Source organism: Artemia sp. Qi Xiang Cuo, chromosome 5, assembly GCF_049724085.1.
Source record: "Artemia sp. Qi Xiang Cuo chromosome 5, ASM4972408v1, whole genome shotgun sequence".
NCBI lineage: Eukaryota > Metazoa > Arthropoda > Branchiopoda > Anostraca > Artemiidae > Artemia > Artemia sp. Qi Xiang Cuo.
In genome coordinates this window covers 73,450,860-73,465,232 of record NC_142798.1, presented here as the reverse complement: position 1 = coordinate 73,465,232, position 14,373 = coordinate 73,450,860, and the positions used below count along the sequence as shown (strand labels likewise).

Sequence of the window (14,373 nt, the reverse complement as noted above, 5' to 3'; positions counted from 1 at the left end):
GAGCTTCATGGACCAAGAATGCAACAAACCCATTATAACAAAGAAAACATGATGAAATTATAAACAGTAAAGAAATGCCCTTATTTAGGTCTAGGGTAATCCCCCTAGTAGGCCTACTTGGACAGTGCCTAACCTTGAATAAAAACATTGATTAAAATGTATCTTCCATAAATATAGAAAGTAGGTTACCAATCTTAGATATAGTTTAGATAGTGATAGATATTTGGAATGACTGATGGGTGGGACTGAACTAATTAAGATTGGCTGACTGTAATCTAGGAAAACTCTTTTTTCAAAATGCACTTTGAAACATCAACAGAATGTAACACTGACAAGATAAACCACTACACAAAATATCCTAAGTCATACATTTCAAATAAAAAATTCCAAAAAACACATTTATAGTGAACTATATTAGAGACTCCTTGAAGCTGTAAGTGCTGAAAAGTTAATAAAAAAAATATAATAAGTCTAGTTTTGTCACATAATTCTAGTGCCAAGCCTTTTATAAGGCCTTCCAGCAATTATTCCCCAGAAGAAAAGTTAAACACTTGAGCTTCATAATGCCAATTCTTAAGTGGCAATCTTAAACATGGATAGAGTGCTGTAAACACCTCTTGTTTTATTCATTTTTTCTTCCTATGCTGCCAATTTTGGTTTATTGGAAGGAAATGGTAACCTTTGTGGTTTTTATGGAAGTTTGCATTTTATGCTGGACTGATGAATTTGGGACTAGAATTTGGAGAGCTGTATATATTTCTTACCTGGGGCCATAAAACATGGTTTTGCATGTTCTCTAGTTAGACCCTTGAGTATTTGATCTGAAGTGGAATTTTATAGCCTTTTTGGAGTGTACTATGTGACTTTTTCTGACAATGTTCTTGCTTTTGAGTGGAAATATCTGTTTCTGCAGGCAAGGAGACAGTTATCAGTTTCACCTTGGTTAAACTAAAAGTGGTCAAGACTTGTGGCATTCCCTGGCCCTGTCTCCAAAATATCTTCTTATAAGTATGTAAATTATTTGTAGTATGTAACTTTGGACCACACAATACCTTTTTTAAAATTTCAAACAGTGAAAGCAGTATTTTGTGAATCTTTTAAAATACACCTGACTGATCTATAATTGTGTTTGTCTGCCATTGTTTTGAAGTGCCAGCAATATGCTATTGTTAATTTCATTGTGTTTTTTGCTTGTAGAAATGAATGATTATTTGGATTTCCTAGAGGTGTCAAAAGCTCAAAATGAAAGTTTAGAGGTTGAACAAGAACAAAGGAAGGGATCAAAAAAGAAGAAGGATGATTATGCTACATCTCTTTCCCTCTTGAAAACAAGGCTCACACTGCTTCCAGAATTTGGTAAGTTTGGAAAAACAGAAAATAAATTAGTTGCTCCAGAGCATCAACAAGAATTGGGACAAAGCATATTTAAAAACAGTGTTGAAGCCTGAAATGGCAATTTAAAAAGAGAAGGAGGAAATAATTGTTTGGGAGTGATACTTTTCCATTAAATATTCCTACAAATGTTGCTCTATAACTATTTTTTTTTTCTGCAAAGGGCTAATTATAAGAGACAGTAATCTCTCATATAAGTTAGTTAAAACACATTTATGTCAAATTATCTCTGACACTGCTTGTTCTAAAGTATCAATGTTGCTTTTTGATGATGTATTATCTGATTTGACATGGGGCTTATACAGTATTCTATCTAAGGAGCCCCAGTACTGACATAAAAAGTCAAATGTTATATTTGACAAAGGTTCTGTGTCTAAGCAACAAGGCTTTATTCACGGGGGAGGGTTGGGGGTTTGACCCCCCCCCCCCCCCCTGCCCAAAATTTTTGTCAGAATTGTAAAAATGTAATGAAAATGATATAAACACATTTTTGAAACATTTTTTAAAGTTTTTTGTAAACCCCTCTCCCCCCCCCCAAAAAAAAAACCCATATATATATATATATATATATATATATATATATATATATATATATATATATATATATATATATATATATATATATATATATATATATATATATATATATATATATATATATATATATGTATATATAGATGTAAAACCAAATCTATGTGTGCCTGTCTGTTCTTTATGCATTACTACACTGTTTATCCAATCACCAAGAAACTTCAAAAAAGGGTGAATAAACTCTTATTAAGGTTTTAGGTGTAAACCTCCACCCCCTCTTCCAGGACCCTCCTGATAATTTTGGAGCTGACTGAAATTAGATACTTCTCAATACAAGTAATTGACAATTCTTCCCCATCAAATTATCCAAATATTCTGGATATTTGATCAATAGGTTTGTTAATAATGAATTATGTCATCTAACACACTTCTAGAATTATAAAATATTGTTTTCAGTGAACTCTCTGAATTATGGTGTTCAGCATGAATTTTAAAATTTAATAACACCATTGTCATTGTATGAGTGGGGAATTTTGTCTGTGGGGGGGAATTTTCCATATTAAAATGAATTACTTACTTTCAGCATGAACCAGACAATGATCCATCCTGCCCAGCATCAATGGATGATGGGATGATAGATGTAGTCCAACACAATCTGTCAGCAGCAGCCTCTTCTACAATTTTCAGCCAGTGTTTATTGCACAACGTCCATGTTGGTGGAAGCCATACCAAGGATCCATGTCATTATTGAATGTGTGCCAGAGATTCTTTCTTTGGCTGCCTGGTCTCCATTACCAAGTTGGAAGGGGGTCGCATTGAGGACATCGCGGAATATGGTTCCAGCTGGTTGTTGTAGTGTGTGTCCCAGGAATTTCAGTCGTCATTGTTTTATGATTACCAAGAGGTGGGCCTTCTGGGAACAACACCTTTGAACCTCTGTGGCTGAAGTATGAAACCATTGGCTGACCTGTAGTATGTGTCTCATGCAGTGATGGTGGAATACTTCTAGTGTACGTGTTTCTTTGGCCTTTAAAGACCAAGTTTCATAGGTCTACAGCAGGATCGATCTAATAGTTGCCTTGTAGACATTCATCTTTGCTTTGATGCTAATTTCATGTCCGTCCCAAAGCAACTTCTTCATGCTACTGAAGACACCATATGCCTTTCCTATTTGAGCTCTAACATCAGCTTCTGCACCTCCTTTTGGAGTTGGGATAGAACCAAGGTAGTGGAACTCTTCAACAGTCTTGATGGTTTTGCCCTCTAGTAGGATATCTGGGTGGTTTGGGGTGTTTGCTTTCATGGTTTTTGTTCTAGACTTACTGATAATGCGGCCAGTTTTTGTATGTACAGGAGACCTCGTTGACCATCTTTTGGAACTCAGCCAATGAGCTACTTATGAGACCCACATCGTCTGTAAAGTTAAGGTCTGTTAGGGCGATCGGTTGTCTTCTCTCTGACCAACGACAAACCCTTTGTGGGTGCAAAGTGAATTCGCCATTATCCAGTCCATTATGTAATTGAACAGAGCTGGTGAAAGGGGGCAACCCTGTTTGACCCCTGACTCAACGTCAATTTCCATTGTTTTGTTGTCGGCAGTTTAGACTCTTGTAACTGAATTCCACATTGAAACTTTCTTTGTTAAGTTTGTTGCTTCTTTTCTTTCTAATAGATCTCAATCAGTTAAATATCTAAATTGTTTCTCAGATCTCCTCTCCATATTTAATGAAATTCCTCAGGGGACTATTCTAGGCCCTCTCCTTTTTTATCTTATGATTAACAGCCTTTCAACCCTTTAAGACAATAGATGGAAATTTGTCGATGACTTGACAGTTTTAGAGATATGTCATAAAAACATCTTTAGCAACCCAATGGGCATACTCCAAGATATTGCCTGTGAGGCCTCTTCCCTTGACATGACAGTTAACCCTTCTAAATCCGCAACACTCCTAGTAACTTTCCTTAAATTTCCTCCCTTTTTTCTTGCTCCTGTTCCTCCTGAAATCTCCGTCACATCTCTTAAACTCCTTGGTGTTACAATTTCTTCTAATTTGAAATGGAATGCCCATATAAATAATATCCTACGACAAGCAAACTCCTCGCTTTCCCTCCTTAAACTTTTAAATAAATTTAGTTGCCCCCAATCACATTTACTACAAGTATACATTTCTTTTGTGCGTCCCATATTAGAGTACGCTTGTCCTGTGTGGCACCCTGTCCTCTCTAATGAAGCAACACATAAAATTGAAAATGTCCAAAAGAGAGCTCTAAGAATCATTTTTAAAGAGGGCAAGATACCCTATTTGTATTTGTTAAATATTTCAAACCTAGAGACCCTCGAGAGACGAAGAAATAATTTGTGCCTCCGTTTTGGTAAGTTGGCACTTTTGAACCCCCCGTACTGCAAACCTTTTCCCTGAATACCATGTACCTGATAGAAATAGTCCTACACGAACTGTGTCCCAGGCTATCCCAACCTTATCTCCCATTCTTTGTACTACCTTGCGGTATAAGAAATCTTTTATCCCTTTTTTTACTGATTTAATAAATAGTGGTTAATTTGTGCATAAATTTTGTCGTTTCTCTTATATAATAAAAGAAACAGCTCGGTTTTCTCTATACTCTTTTTTTTGTTCCATATCCCCTTTTTATGTTGTTTTTTAAACATTTGTTAATGTGTATATTATTTATTTTTTTTTCAGTTTTATTAGTTTTTATCTTATTAACTAGTTGCCATTTTGAAGTTTTTTAATATAAGTGACAAAGGAATCATACGCATTCTGATATTTGATTATTTATTAATTTTTTTTTATTTTTTTTTCATTGGTTGCCAATCTTTAAATTGTTGTGATTTTGTTATGAGTTTCTTGCTTGTTTGTTTTTTTATGGACTTCGAAATTCGAATTTGGCCCTTCAGGGCTTGTGATAGTAATTTCTCGAAATAAATATCTTATCTTATCTTACTGTAGACTCATAGGCTCCTATGTGTATCGCGATCATTTCTGCTGGGACACCATCTTCCACCATGATCTTCCAAAGCTCCGTCCTGATAAGGGAATCAAAAGCGGCAACAAAATCAATAAAGGCTATGAAAGCAGACAGTTGAAATCTCGCGCTCTGCTGTAGGATGGGGCTGAGGGTAAGGGTATCCCTGGGAAATTTAAAAAAAATACTTTTAGATTTGAAAATGGGATCGTTATTAACACGCGGGGGAAAGTTTTTGGTGGGGAAGAAGGAAGAATTGTCTGCGGGGGATTTTAATGGGGAAGGGGGGTGGAATTATCCAAGAAATTACTTTCTTTTGAGATTGAAGCAGCGCGCGACGGGTAAGCTAATATTATGATAAAGAATATTCGACGACTTGACCAACAAATACAAACTAAATAATTTAGGTGATAGACGCATACAGCCAAAATGAAGTTACAGAATAGAAGATCTGAGACTAGAAGAGGTTAAGGTTTTGACCTCTTTATCAAGGATATGTTCATATGTTGAAGAATGAATGTCAGGAAAAAGACCATCGTAGTTGGTAAAACTAACAGAGAAGTACAGGAGTGGAGAGGGTGGTGGTATTTTTTTCTTTATCTAGCACATGTATGAAATTTAACCTAGTATTATGTTATTACTGACAAAGTTTGACAGTTATTCTTAACGTTACTTTTCTTTTAATTTCAATCAGTAATTGTAATTTTTTGTCAAAGTTAGTCAGTAAAAAAAGCAGAAACATCACAACTAGTTCCACCCATTCCTCCTGTGCAAATTGTGACTTTGCCAGGGGGGGATAACAGGAAGAAAGGATGGAAAACGACCTTTTTTTTCTTGAGCACCTCTCAGAAACCTCTACAATAAGTGTAGGCTAGTGGATAGGGAAAGTGCCCTTTGGCAGTAAGTATAGGGTACAAAGTATGAATAACTGCAGTGCAGGAATAATTTTGCAACTGAAGGTGGGCCCAAAAACAAGTAAAACAGAACTGTGATCAATCAGTAAAGGTATAATGAAATATTTTATTCTACTTCTTGTATTGTTATTTTGGAAACAAAATCTTGGTAAAGTTTTTGTCAACTTCGGAAAAGTTTTATTCAAACTTTCTCTTGGCAGAGATAAGGCAAAAAAAAGTATTTCATTTTTGTTTTTCCTAAAAAAAAACTTTTATTACTATGTTGGGGATGGCAGAGGGCTTAGGTTCTTCTGTGTAGTCAGTAGCTATAAAGTGCCTGAAATGATGCCAACTATATAAACCTACTGCTCTCAAGTAGCCTATCACTTAATTTTTTTTTAAATAAACAACCAACAAAAAAAAACATTATATTAACCTTGGCTGTTATACACACGATATCAATTTATTGTACTTTGATCATGTATTATAACATTGCTAACAGCACAAAGGGAGAATTCAGCTAAAACTCCCCCCCCCCCTCCCCTTTGATATCCACGTGAAGTGTTACCTTCTAGAGAAGATTTAGCCTAAAAGTTTACGTTTGGACGAGTAATCTCCTCCTCTCCCATTATGAAAACTCATCCTCACCCCCCCCCCTAAGGTCTAGACATGTGTATACCAGGGGCGGATCCAGGATTTTTTGTTGGGGTGCGCAAAATAGGTTGAACCAATAAACTTGCGTTAAGAGCAAGTTTAATTAACGCAAACTTCAGTTAATTAAGTAAATTACATTACTTTAAACTACGCTAGGGGGGGGGCGTGTCGCCCCCTCGCCCCCTGGATCCGCTACTGGTGTACACCAGTGAGAATGCTGATCAAAACGTAGATGTGTTTGTTTGGGTATTCTCATTCGACATTTGATTATTGATTCAGAAAATATTCTTTCTTACATTCCTCTTCCGAATGGTCAAAATTTAAGTAGTTTAAAAGTCAAAATTTAAGCTCAAAATAATTATTGAGACAAAAAATACAATTATTTTCCAATAATTCCTATTTATCGTATGACAATTTTTATACTTATTTCTATCGTTGTTATTTGTCACATCTGTTTGTTTAGATTCGTCAGACGTAACTGAAGAGTTAATAGTGTCGTGTTTGCATGCAAGACAGCGAAATGTGGACGCTGCTTTAGAACTCGTGTGTCAGGCGCATATATACAACCTAACCTGCCTTACAGCGCCTTTAAATGTAAGTATCTCTGAACTGTGTAAATTTTGTCTATAATAATTGGTACTTGTATGATACACCCACTACCACTAAAGAAGTGAAGTTAGGTTAATCCTAATAAAATATACCGAAGTATGATGGATGTATAATACTTTAGAGACAAATTTGGGCTTTATATTTGCACAATAGGGGGGGGGGATTGGGGTAAAGTGTAGCGGGTATGCATGCAAAATGTGTTAGCTACAATTTTCTGCATATTATGAAGTAAGAATTGTTTTCTGCCTTCACACTGTCCAAATACTTTACCCCCACCCCACCATAATGTGCAAATATATAGCCCAGACTCTATATTTCCCATCTATTCTGTCACTTCTCTTTGTCTTATTTCACGCTAAGGTGAAATAAACTAGCGAAAGAAACCGGTTTACAGTGCGTCAATGCATGAATAAATTATGGTAGTGGGTATATCATACAAGTGGGTATATCTAAAAGTTATATTCACATACGACTTGTCTCGAAATATTCTATCATGTGTTTAGTGGGCTGAGCAGCAAGGGCTGGATAGGCGTAATATTTTAATACTAAATTAGATATACCTGTTTAATAACAGCGTATTTTATACTAGCTTTCGCGCTAGGATCTCTAGAATTCTAGAGGTAGAACGACTTAGTCTCGAAAATATTCTTTTCAGTGGGCTAAGAAACAAGGGCTGGATTGCAGAGTGTCTTTCAGTCTAAAAATATGTAAACCTGTTTAATACAGGCGTATTTTCCACCAAGTTTCAAGCTAAAATCTCTAGAATAATAATCATTTTGAACGTTTTTTATGTCGATTTGCACATATTTTTTTCTTCTTGCTTATGCTCAAAATCGATCTAGAAATGAAGCACAAGCTCGTATCTAATTTTGATAGACTCTTATAAAATCACATTTTTTCCTGTAGCATACGACAAAAACGTAGACAAAAATAAAGAAAAAAACGAGACAAAAATAAAGAAAAAAACGAGACAAAAATAAAGAAAAAAACGAGACAAAAACGGACGGGAATGTTTTCAGCCAGTGCATAAAACAAAAAGCAAAGTGGATAGTTCGCCAACGACTTCCGCTAAGCCGTAGTCACTGCAAAAGAAAAAAACTAATCTTTTGAAGGACCCTTTCATTTTTTAACCTGTTATCAATCTGTCATCAGTTATTTTTTGCCTTCATTGTGTGCAGGTAACTTGAGTTTTTCTTTTGCACTGAGAGCGGCTTAATGTCTTTTCTGAAATATTTGCTGTTCTTCTCATTTTATTCACCGGCTGAAAATTACCATCGTTTGGTTTTGTATTTTTCCGGATTATTTCTTTTTTTGTTCCTCATTTTTTTGTCGAACGTCATGTATAGTTAGTCATGTATAATTTGTTCTTATATTATTCTTGTAAAATGAAATTAGTTTTTACATTAATTTTACCTCATTATATTTATTATATATATATGTGTAAGTTTAAATTAATTTTCTATTTATTATATTAATTTCGTGAATGACAAAATTATATTAACTAATATTATAAATTTATTCTTATATATTGGTAATAAATTATGAATGTTGGTAAGGAGATCCTTACGAGCCATATTTTACAATAACCTTTCATCTACCGAGACAAAAGAATCGACTACCTTCCCCCCGCCAAAGAAAAAAATCAATAGCTGGGCCCATGTTGGCTAGTACCATATATTTATTTTATATTTTTGCAAGGGTATTAGAATGTGTTGCCTAAAAAAACGGGTTGCAAGAAGTGAGGGCTCGCCTACTTTCAGAAATCATGCACGTTCTGTAAAAAGGACGATGTGTGGTGTGACAGGGTTTGACGGGTTGGAAATGTGCCACACAAAGTGGAAAAAGTGACGCTCCTATATTTGCCGTAGCTGAAGGAGATTGGACATCCACTCGATGATTAGTGTTCGAATTCGATTTTTGGAACTCATTTTTTTTTGGTACTTGTATGATGTAGCGACCTCACTTTGTAACCTGAGAGACAACACTCAAGAAGTGAAGTTAGATTAATCATATTTAAATATAACAAAATAGGATGAAAATATAATATTTTATTAACAAAATTATGGAAACTACAATAGAGAGTCATGGAAAGCAAGCCGGCCAGAACACATTATATTAAATACCTAACCTATTCAACTCCATATATTAAATATTTAATTAGAATATATCTGAAAGTGGTTTATCTCAGGCTAAGCTGATTATCTCCGAATGTACACATTAAACTGGTCTTATTACAAGAACAAAGCGCGGTCGCTTTATCAATTTAATTTAAATTTATAACTGGGATTTATTTTACTATATACATAAAAAACAAACAAACAAAATACCCCCAGAAGCAAGCTTGTGCGGGGGTAATCCCTTCTAAACGCATAAAAAATCATAATAACAAAATAAGATCCAAAATAATAACTCATTTCAATTAATATGAATACAAATACAAGTTCTGCCCTCCAACTCACAAACTAGTACTAACATACTATACGGAGCCACTCGACAATAATCACGTACCCCCCCCCCCTTTTTAGCCAAATCATTAAAAATAATAAATTACTAAACAATACGATCTCAATAAACTACGGAACAGCAGCAGGTCATCCACACATTTAAGTTCCACTGGTAGACTATTCCAAGCACTCGGACCGGCATGACGGATAGAAAAAAATGATCTTGTCGCTTGCGGAATCGGTCTTCGAAATTCTTCCAAATTTCTAGTTCCATGCTCATGAACATCACCCCCACTCACAAACATTCCCTTAAAACAAACAGGAACACTACCATAAAGATACTTAAACATGAACTGTGTTTTATAAAATTTAAAAAGACCTGATACCGGTAGAATCTTCAGCGTCATAAACTCATTACGAACAGATGATCCTCTATTATCCTTACCAATCAAAAGCCTTATTGCCGAATTTTGTAGTACACGCAGGGGCAGAAGATGCGTTCCAAAAGTAGACGACCATACTGAACAACAATATAATAGATATGGATGTACAATTGAAAAATACAATAATCTTAATATACTAGTTGGGAGAAAATTTTTCAGTTTACTCATAATTCCAACATTACGTGCAAGTTTCATAGACACACAATCAATATGATCTACAAAACTTAAAGTTTCATCAATAATAATCCCCAAATATCTAACACTCCTCTTTCGTGGAATCATTGATGTACCATTACTTAATTTATTCACCCATGGGTAATAACTTGGAGATCTGCTATATATCAATAAACTAGACTTATTACAATTAAGTTTTAACCTATTACTTCTCATCCACCTTTCTATATTCTTAAAACCTTCTCGTAATTGCGACATCAATTCATTCTCAGTCCTACCACATACGGTTAATTTCGTGTCGTCAGCAAACATAACTAGGGCTTTACTAGGTTTAAGTGCCTCTAGAGGAGGTTTAATAATAGTATACAACCCATCAACTGCACTTGACAAATCATTTATATAAATAGAAAACAAAAGTGGGCCTAGGGGTGATCCCTGGGGAACTCCACAATTTATAAATCTACTGTCAGAACGTGCATCATTAACCTCCACAAACATTGATCTTGAATTTAAGAATGATTCTAACAACTTCAAAGCATTTCCCCTAATACCACAATTTTCTAACTTCATTAACAAAATATCATAAGATACAGTGTCGAACGCTTTCGCAATATCCAGAAAAATTGATGCAACTTTAAGGTTATTGTCTAATGCATCATTAACATAAGTAGTCAAAAACAACATTGCATGCTCACTAGAATAACCTTTTCTGAAACCAAATTGATTATGATAAAAAAATAAATTCTTTTCAAGATACTTTTCTAGCCTTATATATACTAGCTTCTCGAAAATTCTAGCAATAACTGGTAGCAGCGAAATGGGACGGTAATTACTTATATCATTTTTATCACCCCCCTTAAATATTGGAACAATCTTCGCTCGTTTCAAACACTTTGGAAACACACCACTTTTAAAACAACCATTTATTAGTGAAACCAGTTGTTTAATAACACATTGAAGAACAAACTTTAGCACTCTTATAGATATTAGATCAACACCTGAAGCTTTATTTTTCATAGCCATTATTACTTCTGTTATTTCACTTTCCGTCACTTTAGTCATTAAAATAGAAGTATCACAACTGGGAGGAAGATATTGATCAAAAGTGCCATCACTCCTATCACAATAAATAGATCCGGCAACATTATTACCTACACTAGAAAAATAATCACACATCTGATTGGAAAGTTGAACTGGAGTTTGATCTGACTGAAGATTTGGCAACGTAACTCTTCTCTTGCCAATAAGAGGCCTGTGGAGACTCCACGTCTTTGCCGGGTTACCCTCACTCTTCTTAAATTCTTTAGCTAAATACTCAATTCTAGCCTTCCTCAATAATTTATTTAAAGCAACATTATACTTACGATAAATTTGCTGGTTTAGTACGCTTGCCTCAATTATACTCTTTTTATATAATTCATGGCGCCTATTCATAGATCTAAGAAGACTACTGGTAATCCACGGTTTTCTTGCAGAATCATATTTACTCTTGTTTTTTTTTTTACGCATCCGGCAATTTTCTCTTAGACTACTACACAATTGATCATACCACTTACAAAATTTAATATCCGGATCACTTATTGCATTCAAAAACTCCCAATCCATAAACTCTAATTCATTCTTAAATCGTACAAGAGAATCCGCGTCCACAGTCGGTACAATTGGGCTACAAAAACTCCCAGCTGTAAAATTATGGTCCACTTCAGCAGAAAGAAACACTCCACAGTGGTCTGAAACATCATTTACCAGCACTCCTGGTTTCCAAAAATTCACGTTCGTGAATATATTATCAATTAAACTAGCTGACGTGTTACAAATCCTTGTACAAATATTTATACCTGGGAACAATCCGAAACTAGACATTAAATTTAACAAACTAGTAGTTGCACGATTACTAAGTACCATCATATCTATGTTAAAATCACCCGCTATGAAACTTGGGCAACCTGATACATTCAACATTTCCAATTGCTGCTCCAATAACTCTAAAAACTCTATCTCTGAAGCAGAAGGCGGCTTATACAAAATAAGAACCAAAAACTTGGATCCATTTCTACTTATTTCCAACACCATTGACTCAAAAATCATTTCGCGATAAATGCAAATATCCTGTCTAGTCTTAACTGCAAAACCTGATTTAATATAAACTGCTAATCCTCCATGCTGTCGAGTCTCCCTATTCCTATTAATAAATTCATAACCATTAATATCTAACAAAGACGAATTATCGTTCCGAAGCCATGTCTCAGTCAACGCCACCACATCAAAATTCGGATCCGAACACAATTCTGAAATATAATGTAGAGAACTATTTACCCCCGGCAGTTTAGATGCAATATATGCAGAGTTTGTGGCCCCCGCCGCGTCACATAATCCTTAAGATCACTTGCAAATACATACTTAGAATTTTCCAAACAAACCTGATTATTCCCATCTCCATCAAACTCTCGATTTAACGTCTCATTCATTCGATCCGCAAACTTTACGTGACCATTCTCAAGCAGCGCCAGTCTCTCTTTATTTAATACCATTATCAAATTTCAACGCACATTGTAGGGCAGAACTTGTACTCAGCAACAGAAATCCCAAATATTCAATCATATAACGGAACGAAAATAATATAAAAAAAACAAAAGAAACATAGAAAAAATTAAAATAACGAAAAGATACAACGAAAACATGCTTATTGTCAAAACACATACTTTTTAATACTCTGGTATGTTAACTTCAGGGAACCTGATTATTAACTTCATCATAACATAATATTCACTTATTATAATTCACTATCAAACAGACTAAGGGAAATTTCATCTAATATCATTTCAGAACGCCACTCCACTACCTCTAGCGCCTCTCCGACCAGCTTGGATACGCCCACTGCTAGTCGCCATTTCACCATCTTGGGGATTAATAAGCTCCTGTACAAATTCACCAGCATTGTACTTTGTAACTGAGCCATCTGGACGCCTTATGAACAAGCAGGGGGGCACGGACTTAGAGACCCAACTTTCTATGACGCGTTCACGTAGCTTCATGCGAGTCAAGATCAGCTTTTTTCGTGCTTCTCGAACACATTGCGGAGCATCATCTGATATATAAATATTCTGAAAACCACAAATAGACTTTCCTTGCAGTTTCCTCGCGTTCTTCAGCAGTAGTAATTTAGAGCTTTTCGAAAATAAGTCAACTTTCAAGAATTTATTATCTGGTTTAAAGTCCAAAATCTTAAATGACGGAACATCATCTAAACCAAGACCCTGAACAACAATCTCCTTGAAAATTGTAGCACCTTCAATTTCATCCTTTGCTTTAATATTCCAAATCAAAATATTGTTTTCTGAAGGCTTGCTTTCTAAATTCATCATTCGTGTCGAGATACTAGTCAACTCGGATCTCAAAAGCTGATTTTCATCAACGAGGACTTTCACTTGATTTGTCATATTCTTATTCTCATTCTCAATTGCAGCAACTTTCGGTTCTAGCGCTGAAACTATCCATATCGAGTCAGTTAATGTAGTTTCTAGGCTTTTAACACGATCCTCAAGGCCTCTGAACCCAGTTGTTAATACATCCAATTTAGAGCTATTTGCAGTAACAATCTCCAAGATTTTGCTGAAATTATCTGATAGAATTTTTAGTTCGTGTCTCTGATTGAGTTATTCTGTGGATTCCTTATAAACAAACAAATTAATATATTGAAAATACCCATCATGTATAAGAAATATTATATTTCGGCCCCTTATGTTTTAAAAAAAAAAAAAAAAAATGTTCTTTTTCATTAAGTAACAATTTAACGAATACATAAAAATGCTAATCACAATATTATCTCGCTCGCCCCTGCTAAACTCGTTAATCCACAAAACAGGTTCCCCGAGCATAAAAAGGTCTTACTCGCTTGGGTTCATTTTGATAACTTGCTTAAAAGCAGTGATGCCCAGCAGCATAGGTGTTTCCATGTTTCACTTATTGGGTCAGATACACAGAGAGTCTTTCCTTACTGTTCCAGGTACTAAGGAATCACTCAATTGATAGGTATATAGTTCATAATTCTATTTCTAAATGCCTACTAAAATTGCAAAGGCCTACCTTAGAATGTGCCAGCCATATGCTCCGGCACTATAGTTATCAAGTGGGTCCTAAATTAGGCAAATCAACGCTCAGGCTGTAACGAGTTAACACACAGTTTTGTATGAAGTGAGCACTCACTAGTATTTACCACAGCTGGATTTTTTCACGAATAGTTCCTTG

At 35.2% G+C, this 14,373-nt stretch overlaps 1 protein-coding gene across 1 annotated transcript in view; it reads left to right on the top strand.

Moving 5' to 3' along the window:
• The window catches only part of LOC148952497 (clavesin-2-like), a 33,619-nt gene that overhangs the window by 1,027 nt on the left and 18,219 nt on the right, over positions 1–14,373 (top strand). The window contains exons 2-3 of the mRNA XM_089088987.1: positions 1,198–1,356; positions 6,919–7,049. Of these exons, the coding sequence (XP_088945113.1) occupies positions 1,198–1,356; positions 6,919–7,049 (290 nt within the window). The remainder of the gene's footprint in view (positions 1–1,197; positions 1,357–6,918; positions 7,050–14,373) is intronic.